This window comes from Phyllostomus hastatus, unplaced genomic scaffold (assembly GCF_019186645.2).
Source record: "Phyllostomus hastatus isolate PE091 unplaced genomic scaffold, TTU_PhHast_1.1 phas_scaffold_78, whole genome shotgun sequence".
Classification (NCBI taxonomy): Eukaryota; Metazoa; Chordata; class Mammalia; order Chiroptera; family Phyllostomidae; genus Phyllostomus; species Phyllostomus hastatus.
This window is the reverse complement of record NW_025334041.1, coordinates 98,222,756-98,236,832: the sequence shown is the minus strand read 5'-3', so window position 1 is coordinate 98,236,832 and position 14,077 is coordinate 98,222,756. Positions and strand designations below refer to the sequence as shown.

Genomic DNA, 14,077 nt, shown 5'->3' with positions numbered 1-14,077 from the left:
ATCAGCTGGGAGGGGGAAGAGGGAGAATGAGGTAAAGATGCAGGGTTTAAGAAGATAAGTGGTAGGTACAAAATAGACAGGGGGAGGTTAAGAATAGTATAGGAAATGGAGAAACCAAAGAATTTATATGCACAACCTGTGGACATGAACTAAGTGTGTGTGGGGGGGGGATTGCTGGAGGAAAGGGGCAGTACCAGGCAGAGTGGGCAAAGGAGAAAAATTAGGACAACTGTAATAGCATAATTAATAAAATATTTTTTAAACGAGTATTTCTGATTTTCCAGAAAACATAGAAATTAATAGAAGCCCATTATGAAGACCTAATTTGGGAGGAATAATCCCTTTGCTCATATCTTTCCCTGGCTCCTGTTTGAAATGGATAGTATCTGTTCTCAGACTGACACAAAGAGTTGCCAGAGATGAGGTTATCTTTCTTTAAACTTACTGGCTTTCTGATTCTCCATTCCTAGAAATCAGAGAGGATGAGCAGTTTGGCCTCAAGTACTGTCTTGTCTAGTCTGAGTTAGAATATACAAGATAGTCATGACTGACTAACTCAAGGCAGCAACAGCTGGAGCTAGTACTTAAATACAAATGCTTATATGCCTGGGATCCCCCACCTCAGATATGAATTGAACTGTCCCTTCTCCAGCTCTGTAGTTCCATATTGGGGGCTACACCTACCTGTGCTTAAAGTCACCATCAGAAAGAACGGCATGTTTAACTCTGTCTGCATATTATGACCAACATATTTAAGCTCGTCTTTATTTCTGTTTAAAGGTAGTTCTGTAGCTCTCTGTCTAGGTTGGTTGCAGTGTTGGCTCCAGTCTCATCTTTCCCAAGGAGACTTCCCTTACTGTCTGAAAGTCTGAGGAGCTTTTCTTGTTCCAGCCTCCCTGGCACTGTGGTCAGTCCACTCAACGAATGCTAGAGCACTGCTCCTATGGAAGTTTTTTGCTTATGTACAGTTCTATTTTGGTTTTACTGTGCTGGCAAGATTTTTTTGTTTTATTTATTTTTAGAGGGAGAAGAAAGGGAGAAAAAGAGGGAGAAAAACATCGGTCAGCTGCCTCTTGCAGGCCCCCAACTAGTGACCTGGCCCACAACCCAGTCATGTGCCCTGATTGGGAACTTAACTGGTGGCCCTTCATTTCACAAGGCAGAGCTCAATCCACCGAGCCACACCAACCAGGGCAAGATTTTTAATCATTTGGAGACATGTATATCATGTTCTCCCATTGCACTTTTAGTTCTTAGCATCATTTTTATGTGAATCTTTGCTTGTCCCACTCTGCTTCTTTTATAGTCCATGTACTTACACTGAAAATGTGTTACCTGAAAAAAAAATCCTTATAATAGAAAATGGTTCAGGAAAGCAGTTTGCATGTTATTCCTCTCTCTCTCTCTTTCTCTCTCTCTCCCTCCTCACCTGAGGACATGCTTACTGATTTTAGAGAGAGGGGAAGAGAGGGAAAGAGGGAGAGAAACATCCCTGTGAGAGAGAAATATCAATGGGTTGGCTCTTGTGTACACCCCGACTGGGGACTGTACCCTCATCCTAGGCAAGTGCCCTGACCAGGAATCAAACCTTCAAACTTTTGGTGCATAGGACAACGTTTCGACTGAGCCGTACCGGCCAGGGCAATCCTGTCTGTTGGCACAGTCACCAAATAATGGGAAAGTACTGAGTGCTCGTGTTATATCTGCTTCCAAATTCTATTTTAAAATGTCTGTATTTTCTTAATGTGTTGGTAGGTTCATGGTTATCATCATTATGTATTTATTAAAAATAAAAATTATTGATATTATGGGCACTTACTCTTCTGCTTAGTGGTTCTGAAAATACAGATTCACTTACAGTTTTTACCTGTAAGCAAAAGCTTGGAAACCAATTATATTAATAGTAAGAGATTTTAGTACTATTTTTTTGGCTTGTGTGGCAACCTTGTATTATATTGTTGTGCAGTTCTAATCTTTAGATAAGAATTATAACTTTTTATAGTTATAGTATCAAATAGCAGGATTTTGGTATTTGTTGGAATGTCATTATTTTTTAAGAAAATGTGGCCCTTGGGGTCAGAGACCATGTTTACTATTCTCACCCAGTGCCTGGCATATGTAGGCAGAAAAAACAAGTATTTTATTTTATCTAATTTTTGAAAGATTTTATTTATTTATTTTAGAGAAAGGGAAAGAGAGGGGGAAAGAGAGGGAGAGAGACATCAATGTGTGGTTGCCTCTTGTGCACCCCCTACTGGGGACCTGGCCCGCAACCCAGGCATGTGCCCTGACTGGGAATCTAACCTGTGACCTTTCGGTTTGTGGGATGATGTCCAACCCAGTGAGCTACACCAGTCAGGGCAAAAAATCTGAAGTATCATTAACACTATCTCATTTTGGTGAATCTGGCCTAATAATGAACAGTTATTATAATATTCTGTTTGGTCTCTAATTACTACCAGAAGTTAACGTGCGTTTTACTAACCAGTCAATGCAACCTTTGGCAAGAAAGCTGGAAATGTTGCCTGAAACTTCCTCCCTCCCACAAAAAGGCCTGAAGATTCCTGGCTTTGAACATGCAGTCATTGAAGGACCAATAGCAGTAAGTAAAGAAACATTACTTTGTAAAAACTATGAGCCAAATGAGAAAATACTGGGAATAAGCAATGTAAAAAGTCATGTAATTAGCTTTTGTTATGATCTTGAACTCAGACTTCAAATTGAATCAATCAGGTGTCTGTTCCAATTAGTATATGAACTTGAATTTAAAATGGCTTCTTTTCTTGTTTGACCCAGAATTTATCAACACTTGGAACAGAAGAGCTCCGGCAACGAGAATACTATCTCAAGCAGAAGAGAGACAAATTGATGTCCATGAGAAAGGACATGAGGACTAAGCAAATGCAAAATTCGGAACAGAAGGAAAAACCTGCTGAGGAGGTAGAGGTATGGCTAAGCGGAGTATGTCAAAATTTGTGAATCTGGAGGTGGAATTCTCAAAATCAGTATTGTGGAAGAAAGCCTTGGTAATGAACATTGCTCACAGATCCATTCATATTAACCTCTCTGCTAGTGTAGCGCTTGCCAAGTCTTTTCTAGGAAGTGAGATCGTTGTGCAAAGAGAATTTTGTGAGGCAGATGACAGCAGTTTTATTATACATTTTCTTCTTTCCTTGCCCTATTCTGAGTACTTAGGGTCAGCAGTTTATTTTACCTGAGCCTATGAAATATTTTATTGTAGCGCAGTGTCAGTATCCTAGCCACCATCTCCAAGAGGCTTCCCCAAGAAGACATTTAGGGAATTTAGTCCATATGTGACTTTATAAAAAAAATTTCCACTAAAAATGCTCTTTGTTCAAGGCAGTGGGAGTTTTAGACAAATGACCCCACCTTATGTACACTATAGCCAATTTTTTCTTTCTTTTTTTTTAAGGAAATTACAGAAAAACCAGAAATGACAGCAGAGGAGAAGCAAACATTACTAAAGAGGAGATTGCTTGCAGAGAAACTTAAAGAAGAAGTTATTAATAAGTAAATTTAAAACCAATTTAGCAAAACAAATTAAAATTTTCTTAAAAATAAATTATTTAACCCTTACACTGAGCCTGTTTGTTTCTGGTATGTGTGCTCATAAGTGCAAATATAAGCTCATTACTGCTATTTAAACAAACATGTAAGGTAAAGAGTAGCTGGGAAAGGTAGCTGCTTATGCTGACCAGTTTAATGTAAATATCCACATAATGTTTCTTGGAGAGAAGGTATAGAAAACTAATGGATAGGGCATTCACTTATTCAAACTTGGCTACCTATTGTTTCTGCTAAGCAGTGTGCCGAGTACCAAGGATACCGAAGGCAACTAGATCCACAGGGTCCCTGCCTTTGTGGGGCTGGCGAAGAGGCCCCAAGAGCTAAGTGTTACAGGAAAAAGTGCAGTGCTATAAACAGGGCTGACAATGCCTCTTTGTAAAGCATTGTTTAAGCTGATTGGAAGGCTAATTGCAGGGAGAAGGGGACAAAACCACTCAGGTCCTGCATCGGGAAATAATAAAGCACATACTGCGGAGCTGTCAGTATGGCTCGAATATACCACGCATATGAAATGACGTGAGCAGGTTAACATGAAATTGGAAATAGGCAGGGCACTGATTTACAGGCTTTTGTAGGCAATGTGAGCATTTAAACTTTGGCACTGGGAAGTCATTGAAAAGCTTTAAAACATAGAAGTTACACGATCATAATGTTCATTTCAAAAAAGATGTGTGACCATTGTATGGAGACTACTGGGTGAGTCGGGTATTAAAGAGTTCTTGTGGGTATACCTGGTATAAGGTAATTCAATGATAAGAGTAGTTATCTTGGGCAGTGGTAAGACAGATTTTAGCATCTTACGTTTGAAGCAGAAGCAAACAGGACTTGGGAAATAGATGGGGGGGTGTTAAAAATACTCTTTCTAGAAAAGATACTATTAAAACAGATAACAGAAACAATCAACTGAGCTTGTTGTGTCTTTTGCATGTGAATACAGATGCTTCTTTACTTATGATGGGGGTTGTGTCCCAATATACCCAAGGTGAAAATATGGTAAGTTGAAAATGCATTTAATATACCTAAACTACTGAACATCACAGCCTAGCCCTGCCTGCCTTACATATGTTCAGAATGCTGCTAGCCTACAGTTGGGCAATTATCTTGTTTCATCTTAAGAGTAATTGCCTTCGATTCTCACCAGAAGAGACACAGATGGGCATCTTGTAGACATTATGGGATGTGAAAACATAAAATATCCAGAAACACTGGCAACACAGGTTGTTTATCCTTGTGACCTCGTGGCTGACTGGGAACTGCGGTTTGCTGCGCATCATCACGAAAGTATCATGCTGCATATCCCTAGCCCGGCAAAGACTGACCTGAGCTTGATCTGGCTGTGACATCTGACACCATTGACAATCAGGATTGATTCAGTTGATCTGGCTGGCTAGGCAGGTGTCCCCTCCCTCCCTCACTGATCTACATGTGCCCCTCCCGAACCTGTGCTCTTGGTTGAAGACAACCTTCCCAATCAAAGAGGACTGGTCTTCCTTCGGTCAAGGGTATACTAGTAGCTGTGCTCCCCTGCTAGAACCTCCAAACAAGCTCTCAAGGTCTGGCAAAGACTGAAATTTAAAATTTGAAGTACGGTTTGTATTGAATGTGCATCACTTCTGCATTATCATAAAGTCAAAAGTCATTAAGTTGAACTGTAATAAGCCAGAGATGAGAAACTTTTCTTTCAGAAACCTCCTGTGTCACCCCACAAGCATCCCTTTTTCTAGTTATGGGCCATTCCTGTGGCTTAACTTATAATTCCATTTTATTTCCTTAAATCTAGTTACAAACTTTTTAAGACATACCAAAATTATTTTAGTTCCAAACCTTCAACCTGCAGAGAAAAACTGATACTACATTTGTTACATTTTTATCACTTAGTGGACAAGAGAAAAACTAGTGATTAAAACACAGAAATGTTTCAGGTAACTTTTTATTAAAAATATTTTTATATTGGATACACATTTACAGATATAATTTTAGAACCTCAGGCATACAAATGTGGGCTCTAGCTTGCTTCACTGTGTGAAGGTAGATAAAAATCTAATCTGCCTGAGGGTAGTCATTTAAGAGCGGTTAACAATGTAGAATATTAACAGTTACTCTTTAAGGGCTATTTTAAGTCCCGTTCTCATATCATTGTGGATGAGGATATGTAACAAGAAAAGTATTATCCTATAATTCAAAAAACCATTCACATTTGTGCTATAAGAAAAGGTTCCTATGACAACATGATTTAAATGTTTAAGACTCATGGCAGTTCCTCAGAAAGGAACATTAAAGAAATTCTTCCTAAAATATAAATGTATTGGGTTGGCCAAAAGGTTCGTTTGTTTTTCCGTAAGATGGCTCCAGTAGGGCTTAGCTGTCTCTAAGTTCATTCAAAACAATTGTTAGATTGTACTGACAGCTGTCATCAGTGTGTGTTAAAAAAAAAACACCAAAATTGGGGAATTTTTGTGCAGCCATTTTAATACTGAAGATGGAAGAAAATATACAACATTTTTGGCATATTATGCTTTATTATTTCAAGAAAGGTAAAAACACAACTGAAACACAGACACAAAGAAAGATCTGTGCAGTGTATGGAGAAGATGCTGTGACCGATGGAACGTGTCAAAAGTGGTTTGTAAAGTTTTGTGCTGGAGCTTTCTTGCTGGACGATGCCCCACGGTTGAGTAGATCAGTTGAAGTTGAGAGCAATTGAGATGATAATTGGGAACAATCAATGTTATACCATGCAGGAGAGAGTCGACACACTCAGAATATCTGAATCCAGTTACTGGTGAAAATGAAAAATATGTTTTATATTACGGAAAAAAAAATACAGATTTTTTGGCCAGCCCAATAATTCTTCCTACTGGAACTTAAATTACTTAATCAGGAAGAGTTGAGGAAACAGGGAAATACTTTAGGCCTGGGCTTTTTAGATTACAAGAGGAAATTCAGTAAGAGCTGAGAAGAGTGAAGGGGCTTGATGAAACTTTTTGAAAATGTATTCATACAGTAATGTCACTGATGTTGGTTTAAATGATCTTAAGTCACTTGCCTTATGCAGAGGAAGGTGTTTTTCATTTTATGTTCCTGTAATGAAAGAGGTGGTAACAAGCCCCAAGTTGTGATGCTTTGGTGCTGGAACTTTATTTGCCCAAGGCACACCTTCCCTAAGTAGCGTCAGTGATATTTAAAGTGCAGTTGACCCTCATTTGTTTAGAATTCTTTCATTCAGATTGGTGTATGACCTAGTGGTTTGTAATAAATACAGATAATTTATTGGCTTGTAAAATATAATTGTAAAATGGACATATCTCAAATGGAGTTAACTTATATTTACAACAAACCAAACAAAAGCAATAATCATAGAATTACAGGGTCACATTTTAATTCCTGAATTTTACAGTTCAGCATTAATATCACCACATGTATACAAATGGTGTAAAACAAATACAGTGGTATTTTTGATACAAAATAAACATCTGTTTTATGGAAAAACTATACTTCATATCTACACAGACAGCCCATCTTTTCCAAACAATAGCCAAAATTAAAATTAACTACAAAATCTCCAAAACAGGGAAAACTGCTTTAGTTTAAGCTATTTCAAGAAAAATGGACCCATAACACATTACAGGGGTGATCTGAAGATTGTAGCTGGAATTACTATTTTTAATTTTTCCCCTAAAGCATTAAATTGTAGTTTGGGGATGTTTTTCTCAGCATTATCTTAGATCACAGATGAACAAACTAACATTAAAATATTTACACTTAACTTGCTTGTTCTAAAAATAAAACCTCTTAACTGTTTGCCTCAAGTTATTTTGAATTCATTTACGTACATGGAATGTGCTTTTTACTCTTAAAAAAAAAAGCAGCTTTAATATTAAACCCCTGTTTGTTTATGGAAAAGCTTCATGTGCTGCATACTGACTTTGACAATAAAGTAACTTCTTGGATCAAAATGGCCTCTAGATATTAAATTCCATTGAATTCAGCACTATTCTTTGTATGCTAGTCTTTATAAGTTACACTTTAAAAATTTCCTGCAGCTCTGGAGAGAGACAATTTACTAACAAAACAGAAAGTAACTTCAAAGTACCTTCCACAAAAGATTGTACTGGTAGGCAGTTGAACATTCTGTTCAATCTCCTGCTTCTAGAGAAAATCATTCTGGAATACTACTGAACTGACTCTTGGCATCTGTTATCTCTAAAAAGTGCTGATTTTAAAGTTATATGAACAAAACTGTCCATTTTGAATCCAGCTTGTTTGTTTTCATCAAAATACGTACGAAAATTCCTGGTGTAGAAAACTCAACCTGTGCCGTGTTATGGGGCGTACTTTCCTCTGACCACACAGAAGGGCTGAATGTCTGTTGTATCTTCAAAGAAGTGGTCTCAACAGGTTAACTTCATTTTTTATGACTATTGAATGTTTTCCACAAAAATTTTTTTTAAAAAGAGGCATTTGATTAAAAGAACAACATGGCCAGCACCATTATACATGTTATTGGGTTTTCATCTGAAGTTTTATAATTGTTTCTAGATCGATACCCCCTGGAGCAACCCTGCATTAATATTGTCAACCTTGTCCCTCCCCTAAAACTGTCCCCTAACCTGAGAGTTTCCTTGCTGAGAAGCATTCTCCCAGGTTCTGGTTACTGAACTTTTTTTTTTTTTTTTTTTTTTGACAGCCTGTAAGGCAAACCCCTTAATTACTAGTAAGCAATCAAGTTCCTGGGAAGCCTGACTTTTTAATAGAAGTCTCCTAGCTGATACACCGAGTGTCTTTTGCTACTTCCATGTTATATTTATAAGTTCAAGTGAGAAAGCTTTCTGAAGCAGAGTTTCAGCTCATTGACCGGTTGCAGCATTTTTGTAAGACCACATGTTGAGGGTCCCCAGGAAATATTTTATGAGCCAAGGCGAGGTCTTTTCCTAGGAGATGTTTCTTCTTCTTCATCTTCCTCTTCGTCATCTGGATAATCCACTAAACCAACCAAACTTCCCTATTGAAGAATAAAAAAAAATTTTTTTTAAAACATATGTAACTTGAATAGATACATCTGAATTTGATAAAGGAGCTGCCTGAAATTATGCACAGCTAGCAAGTACAATATAACCGGTGGCACTTTTAGTTACCTTCGACTTTTCTATTTCTCTTGGATTTTTAATGATGCCTCACGATTCAATTTATTCAGCAAAATTTCACTGTGGAAAAATAACTACATCCAAACAGCAGGGCTGACAAAGAATCATGCATTTGGAGCTGAAGGACCCTGGAGATGTAATAGTTCATTTCTCCAATTTCCAATGTAAGAGAACAGCCATTCAGGGACAGTGAGTGTATTCTTAGTTTCTGTTCCTTATGCGTGCATTTCATAACTAAGCCCATGTCACTGTTTTCAAATGGCTGATGATAATAAAACACATGGTTCCTAAAACTAATGAATAAAAATTCTTGGGCTACCTCTCTCTAACCAGAAGAAAGGTACGAATGAAGTAATTCAGGTGTTTTATGAGTAATGAACCCCTCTGAAGATCCTATTAAAGTCCTGGAGATTTTACCCAGAAATTTATATGTCCTGAGGTTTGCATGCATTTTGAACCAATCCCATGAAACTTATCCAAGTCCTACAGGTTTAGGGGGCTACTGAAAACACTGCATTTATTTCAAACCCTTCAGACCTTTAGGGGTTAAACAAATACAACTGAAATAACTCATTTCAAACCCAAGTAGCTTCATTCCTAAAGAACCTAGGTATCTGGCATTAACATTTTACCAGAATATAACAAAAACACTGTGATATCAATCAACAAAGGCCTTGGAACAGCTAGAAACAGTTATCTGAAAGTCTGTGAACTAAATAAAACATATATACTTACGTTAGCATCCTTCTGCTTCAGTTTCAGCTTAACACACAGTCTTACGTTTGATAAGCAAGAGGCAGTATTGCTAAATTGTTAAGAATATATTGATTGCAGCCTGACTGCTTGACTCCAAATTCCAATGCCGCCACTTTTTAGGTACATGACCTTGGGCAAGTGATTTAATCTTTCTATGCCTCAGTTTCCTTAACTGTAAAATTAGTATAATAGTAGTATTTAGACCTTATTGAACTATTTTAAAAAATACTTCATTTATTTATTTTTAAAGAAGAGAAGGGAGGGAGAAAAAGGGAGAGAGACAACGATGTGAGAGAAATAATGGGCTGGTTCACAGGCTGGTACTCAGTCCACTGAGCCATACCACCTGGAATCTCCATCCAGGGTAAGGAGTCTACATTTCTGTAAAACAATAAACTGAGACTTGTATTTTGTGTTCAAAAGAAGAAGCATCACTTCAGTTAGGTCTTCCACTATGGCATTTTCCACCTCTTGTCCTTTTACTCTATATTCATAGTTCAACTATGTTTATGCCTTTTTATTGTAAGTGACCCCATTTTGGGGAAAAGAATGGTTACATATAATACAAATGTAAGCAAAAAAAGTTTCATATAAAATTTAACCTTGTACCCTCAGATGGTGTAGCTTTGAGCATGGGCCTGTGAACCAAAGGGTCATGGGTTCAATTCCCAGTTGGGGCACATGCCTGGGTTGCGGGCCAGGTCCCCAGTGTGGGGTGCATGAGGCAACCGCACACTGATGTTTCTCTCCTTCTCTCCCTTCCTTCCCCTCTCTCTAGAAATAAATAAAATCTTTAAGGAAGAGAAACTCTTAAAGTATCATGATACAGCTAAATAAAATGGAATTCTAGAGTCATCAATGATGTTTAATAACATAAATATTCTTGTAATAAATAAATAAATAAATAAAAACAGGGTACAAATCTGTTTATAGAAACCTCAGTTACATGTCACATAAAGAAACCACATACCTAAAGGAAAATCAATCAAATGTTAGAGCAGTCATTCTCTGATGACGTGGGCAATATTTTTCTTCTTTGAAAGTATTTTTATTCTCCAGATTTTCTTCAGTAAACATAAAATAATTTTACAGATGGAAAAAAGCCAAGTTTATTTATGTGTCGAGCAGTTTCACATACCTTGGTGGCTGTTACTGATGTCGCCAAGTTTGTAGTTTTGGAAGAGGATCCATTAGAAGGTGCTGGTGGTGTCTGAGCCACTACAGATTTATTGTTTGTACTGTTTGCTCCATTAGCAGCACTGGTGGAGTGGGAGAAAGTAAATTTGAAACTACCAGAAGATGTCCTTTTGGGAAGATTTTCTTTGTCTTCACTTTCTTTTGCTAAACCAAAAGTAAAATTTTAAACTTATTATCATTAAATATTGTTAAGTCAACGTATCTGAAAAGAACAGTAATTTAAAAACTTTTACAAAACACTGTCTTTGCTTTGTAAGAGCTAAAACAGTGGAGAGGCATGATTAATCTTTATTACCTGGAATCTCAAAGTCTGAAAGGACCTTCAGAAGCATATAACAAATCAGCCCCCCTATGCTAGAATTCTACACTGCTGTATCTAGGACACTTCGAAGGACTCAACTATTTGCTTAATTCCTTGTCTCCCTACAGTTTCTACTCACTGACTCTATACTTTTATGCTCCTTTTAAACCCCTAATAATCTTTCTCATAAGTAATATTTCAAATGCCTAAAGACAATGGTATCATTGCATCTATCTGTCTTTTATTTCCTGAATATTCCATGTTCCTGTGTGGGTTTCTTTTGAGACAGGAGTCTATTATCCTTTAACATCTGGTTGCTACTATTTTTTTGAGGGGTATAGGATTTTTAATTGGATATACTAATTCAAGTTTGGCCTCAGTGACTCTTTTGCCAGTAGTCAGTCCACACAGTGACTGTAATGAGTACAGGTAGAAGAATCTGGCTACTAAAAGGTGCCTATTGCTTAGGAGCTATTTGCTCCTGCAGCTAAAATAAACGGAACTTATGACATTAATGAGTGGAAAATGAGTAAGGCTCAGAATACTTTCAGAGAAAATGTAATAACTCAATGAAGCATTAACTAGTAAAAAATACCTTTAGATACTTTCACTCAAAAATGACAAACTTATAATATATAAGTCTAGGAAATGCTTTTTCCTTCCAAGATATAAATTTTTATTAAACATTTAGATGATATATAAAGGTCAGTACTCCAATAATGGTAATTTCTCAGGCAACAGAACTAGTTCTGTTCTTTGAAAAGATCTTTGAAAAGATGGGTAATTTTACTTTTATTTCTCTTGATACTGTATCTTTATGAGACTTTTGGGTGGGAGGAGGTAGAAGAGGGTCCAGGGAGATAAATGGTGATAGGAGACTTGACTTTGGGTAGTAAACACACAACACAATATACAGATGATGTATTATAGAATTGTACACCTGAAACCTATTTAATTTTATTTACCAAGACACCCCAGTAAAGTCAATTAAAAAAAACCTTCTATAATGATTTTAACATTTCAAAGCACATAGTTACTTCTTTGAGCTTAGTTTCCTCAGCAATAATAGGCAGAGTACTATGAAAAGGTTCTATTGATCTGTATGGTGTCTATTATTATTAGAGATTTCAGAATAGGAAAAAAGCCAAGACTGTTCATAGAAAGCAAAGTATAAGGAGACAATGAAATTTCTAAATAGCAAATGCAGACTATCATAAAATAGAAAGCTTCAAGAAAAACATTGTAAACATGAAAAGAAATCCTAAACAAATTTAGAAAAAGTACATAATTTATTAAATATTATGATTCAGTATAAAATTCATCTTTCATGTTTTATAAACAATGACCAGAACTTTACAAGCAAATGAATAACTTTTACAATAATTATAAGAGGATGCACTATTCAAAAGTTCAAAATTTTAATACCTTTCTTAGTCTCCATAAATTTTTCATAACTATCTGGAAAATCATCTTCTGGCTTAGATTTTTCCACTGGTGCCACAACTGCTTTTCCTTCCTCCTCTTCATCTTCATTAAACCACAATTCTTCATCTTCTTCCAAGGCTTTTGCATCTCTTCGAAATCTGTTACTACGCAATATAGATGGTACACTGTAAGAAACATACCATAAATTTTGAGTAATGATTTAAAATTCATGGTAAGATTGAATTTGAGAATACTTATGTATAACCAAGAGGAGCTGAAGTAATTTTAACTGGGTAATATTTATAAGCTGAAGAATTATCTTGAGTTACAATACGGAGCAGTAATTTTTCATACAAAAATTTGGAGGTAGGGAGATATCCTACCCTCTTATATATAACCTTGTCCTATCTAATTGTGGAAAGAAAATTCCTGGGTAAATTTCACAGGTAAGATCCAACATAAATTTATAGGCTATAAATGTAATATACTTAAACAATACCTGTTCAGTTTCTGATTTTGTCTGTCTTTTTCTTGCTCATATTTAGTCTTCAATCCTTTGAATGTCTGAACATATTCAATCGATTCAAGTGCTTTATAAAAGTTTTCAACTATATGTGCAGTAAGAGACTTGATATCTTCCTGTATAAGCACAAAATTTAGATTTCAAATATAATACAATGCTTATTAGGAGAAAAACTTAAAAAAATTGTGTTTTGTAATTCCAAAACTGATCAAAAAAGGTTTTTCAAAATCACCTTCTAAAAATAAATGTCCTAGTTTCTTTACACATGAGCCAGGACTCCACAGAAAACTTGGAAAAAAGGAGAAGCAATTCACTGGATGGAGCCCTTTTGGAGGATTATAAAGAACATTTCAAAAGTAAATGGATCTAGTTTAGGTCTTCTGTTCATTTTTTACACTTACATAGCACTTTACAATGTCAAAAGCTCCTGCACATACCATTTCACTTGATCCTCATAACAATTCTATGAAATAGGTTTTATTATACACATTTTACAGCAAAGGAAAATTGAGGCTCTGAGAGAAGTTGGATGGGCTGGTAAAGAGCACAAAGCTAATTAGAAAGCAGATTTTGACATTATATTTTCAATAGACATTAGGTATTACTTAATGACTTCTCATTTAACACAACATCCTATCTATCCAAACGAGATACACCTTACCTAAGATATAAACACAGATTCCTCAGACTATATTGCATATACAGATCAGATAAACTATTAATTTGCATACTACTTGTTTATTCCCACAGTCTTCTAATGGTATAATCTTTGTGAAATAAACTAGTAGTAATAACTTCTAACTTCTAAGTGAAGCATTCAAAGTGACCACTGTAATGCATGGATACAAAGCAGGCTCATTATTGAATATTATTAAAGTTGTGATTCAGGACTTTAATACTAGTCCTGAAATATACAGGCTATTTCTTAAAGATCCACTGTAACCTAATTGCATTAAAGGATTTTAAGTCTTTGAGTTTATCTGGATATCTCAATGCAAAATAAATGCAAAGAAGGAAAATTAGAACTCTAGGAAAAACAATCTATGTTATACACTCAAGAAAAAAGTAAGTTTTAGGATTCAGTGTATATTTATCAACTATTTGTATTTTCTGAAAAAACAAATTTAATCACAGGAATAGAGA

At 36.1% G+C, this 14,077-nt stretch overlaps 2 protein-coding genes across 4 annotated transcripts in view; one reads left to right on the top strand and one right to left on the bottom strand.

Moving 5' to 3' along the window:
* Positions 1-3,599, top strand: part of CFAP36 (cilia and flagella associated protein 36) — a 28,185-nt gene extending 24,586 nt beyond the window's left edge. The window contains exons 8-10 of the mRNA XM_045827977.1: positions 2,463-2,602; positions 2,797-2,946; positions 3,434-3,599. Coding sequence (XP_045683933.1) covers positions 2,463-2,602; positions 2,797-2,946; positions 3,434-3,535 — 392 coding nt within the window. The 3' untranslated portion in view covers positions 3,536-3,599. The remainder of the gene's footprint in view (positions 1-2,462; positions 2,603-2,796; positions 2,947-3,433) is intronic.
* A 3,255-nt stretch (positions 3,600-6,854) lies between these two features.
* The window catches only part of PPP4R3B (protein phosphatase 4 regulatory subunit 3B), a 49,514-nt gene continuing 42,291 nt past the window's right edge, over positions 6,855-14,077 (bottom strand). For 2 of the 3 annotated variants that reach the window (XM_045827238.1, XM_045827239.1), the window contains 4 exons: positions 12,911-13,050; positions 12,412-12,596; positions 10,627-10,829; positions 6,855-8,590 (listed from right to left, as the gene is read on the bottom strand). In XM_045827238.1, the coding sequence (XP_045683194.1) occupies positions 8,495-8,590; positions 10,627-10,829; positions 12,412-12,596; positions 12,911-13,050 (624 nt within the window). In that variant the 3' untranslated portion in view covers positions 6,855-8,494. The remainder of the gene's footprint in view (positions 8,591-10,626; positions 10,830-12,411; positions 12,597-12,910; positions 13,051-14,077) is intronic. The other variant, XM_045827237.1, reaches the window with a different exon arrangement.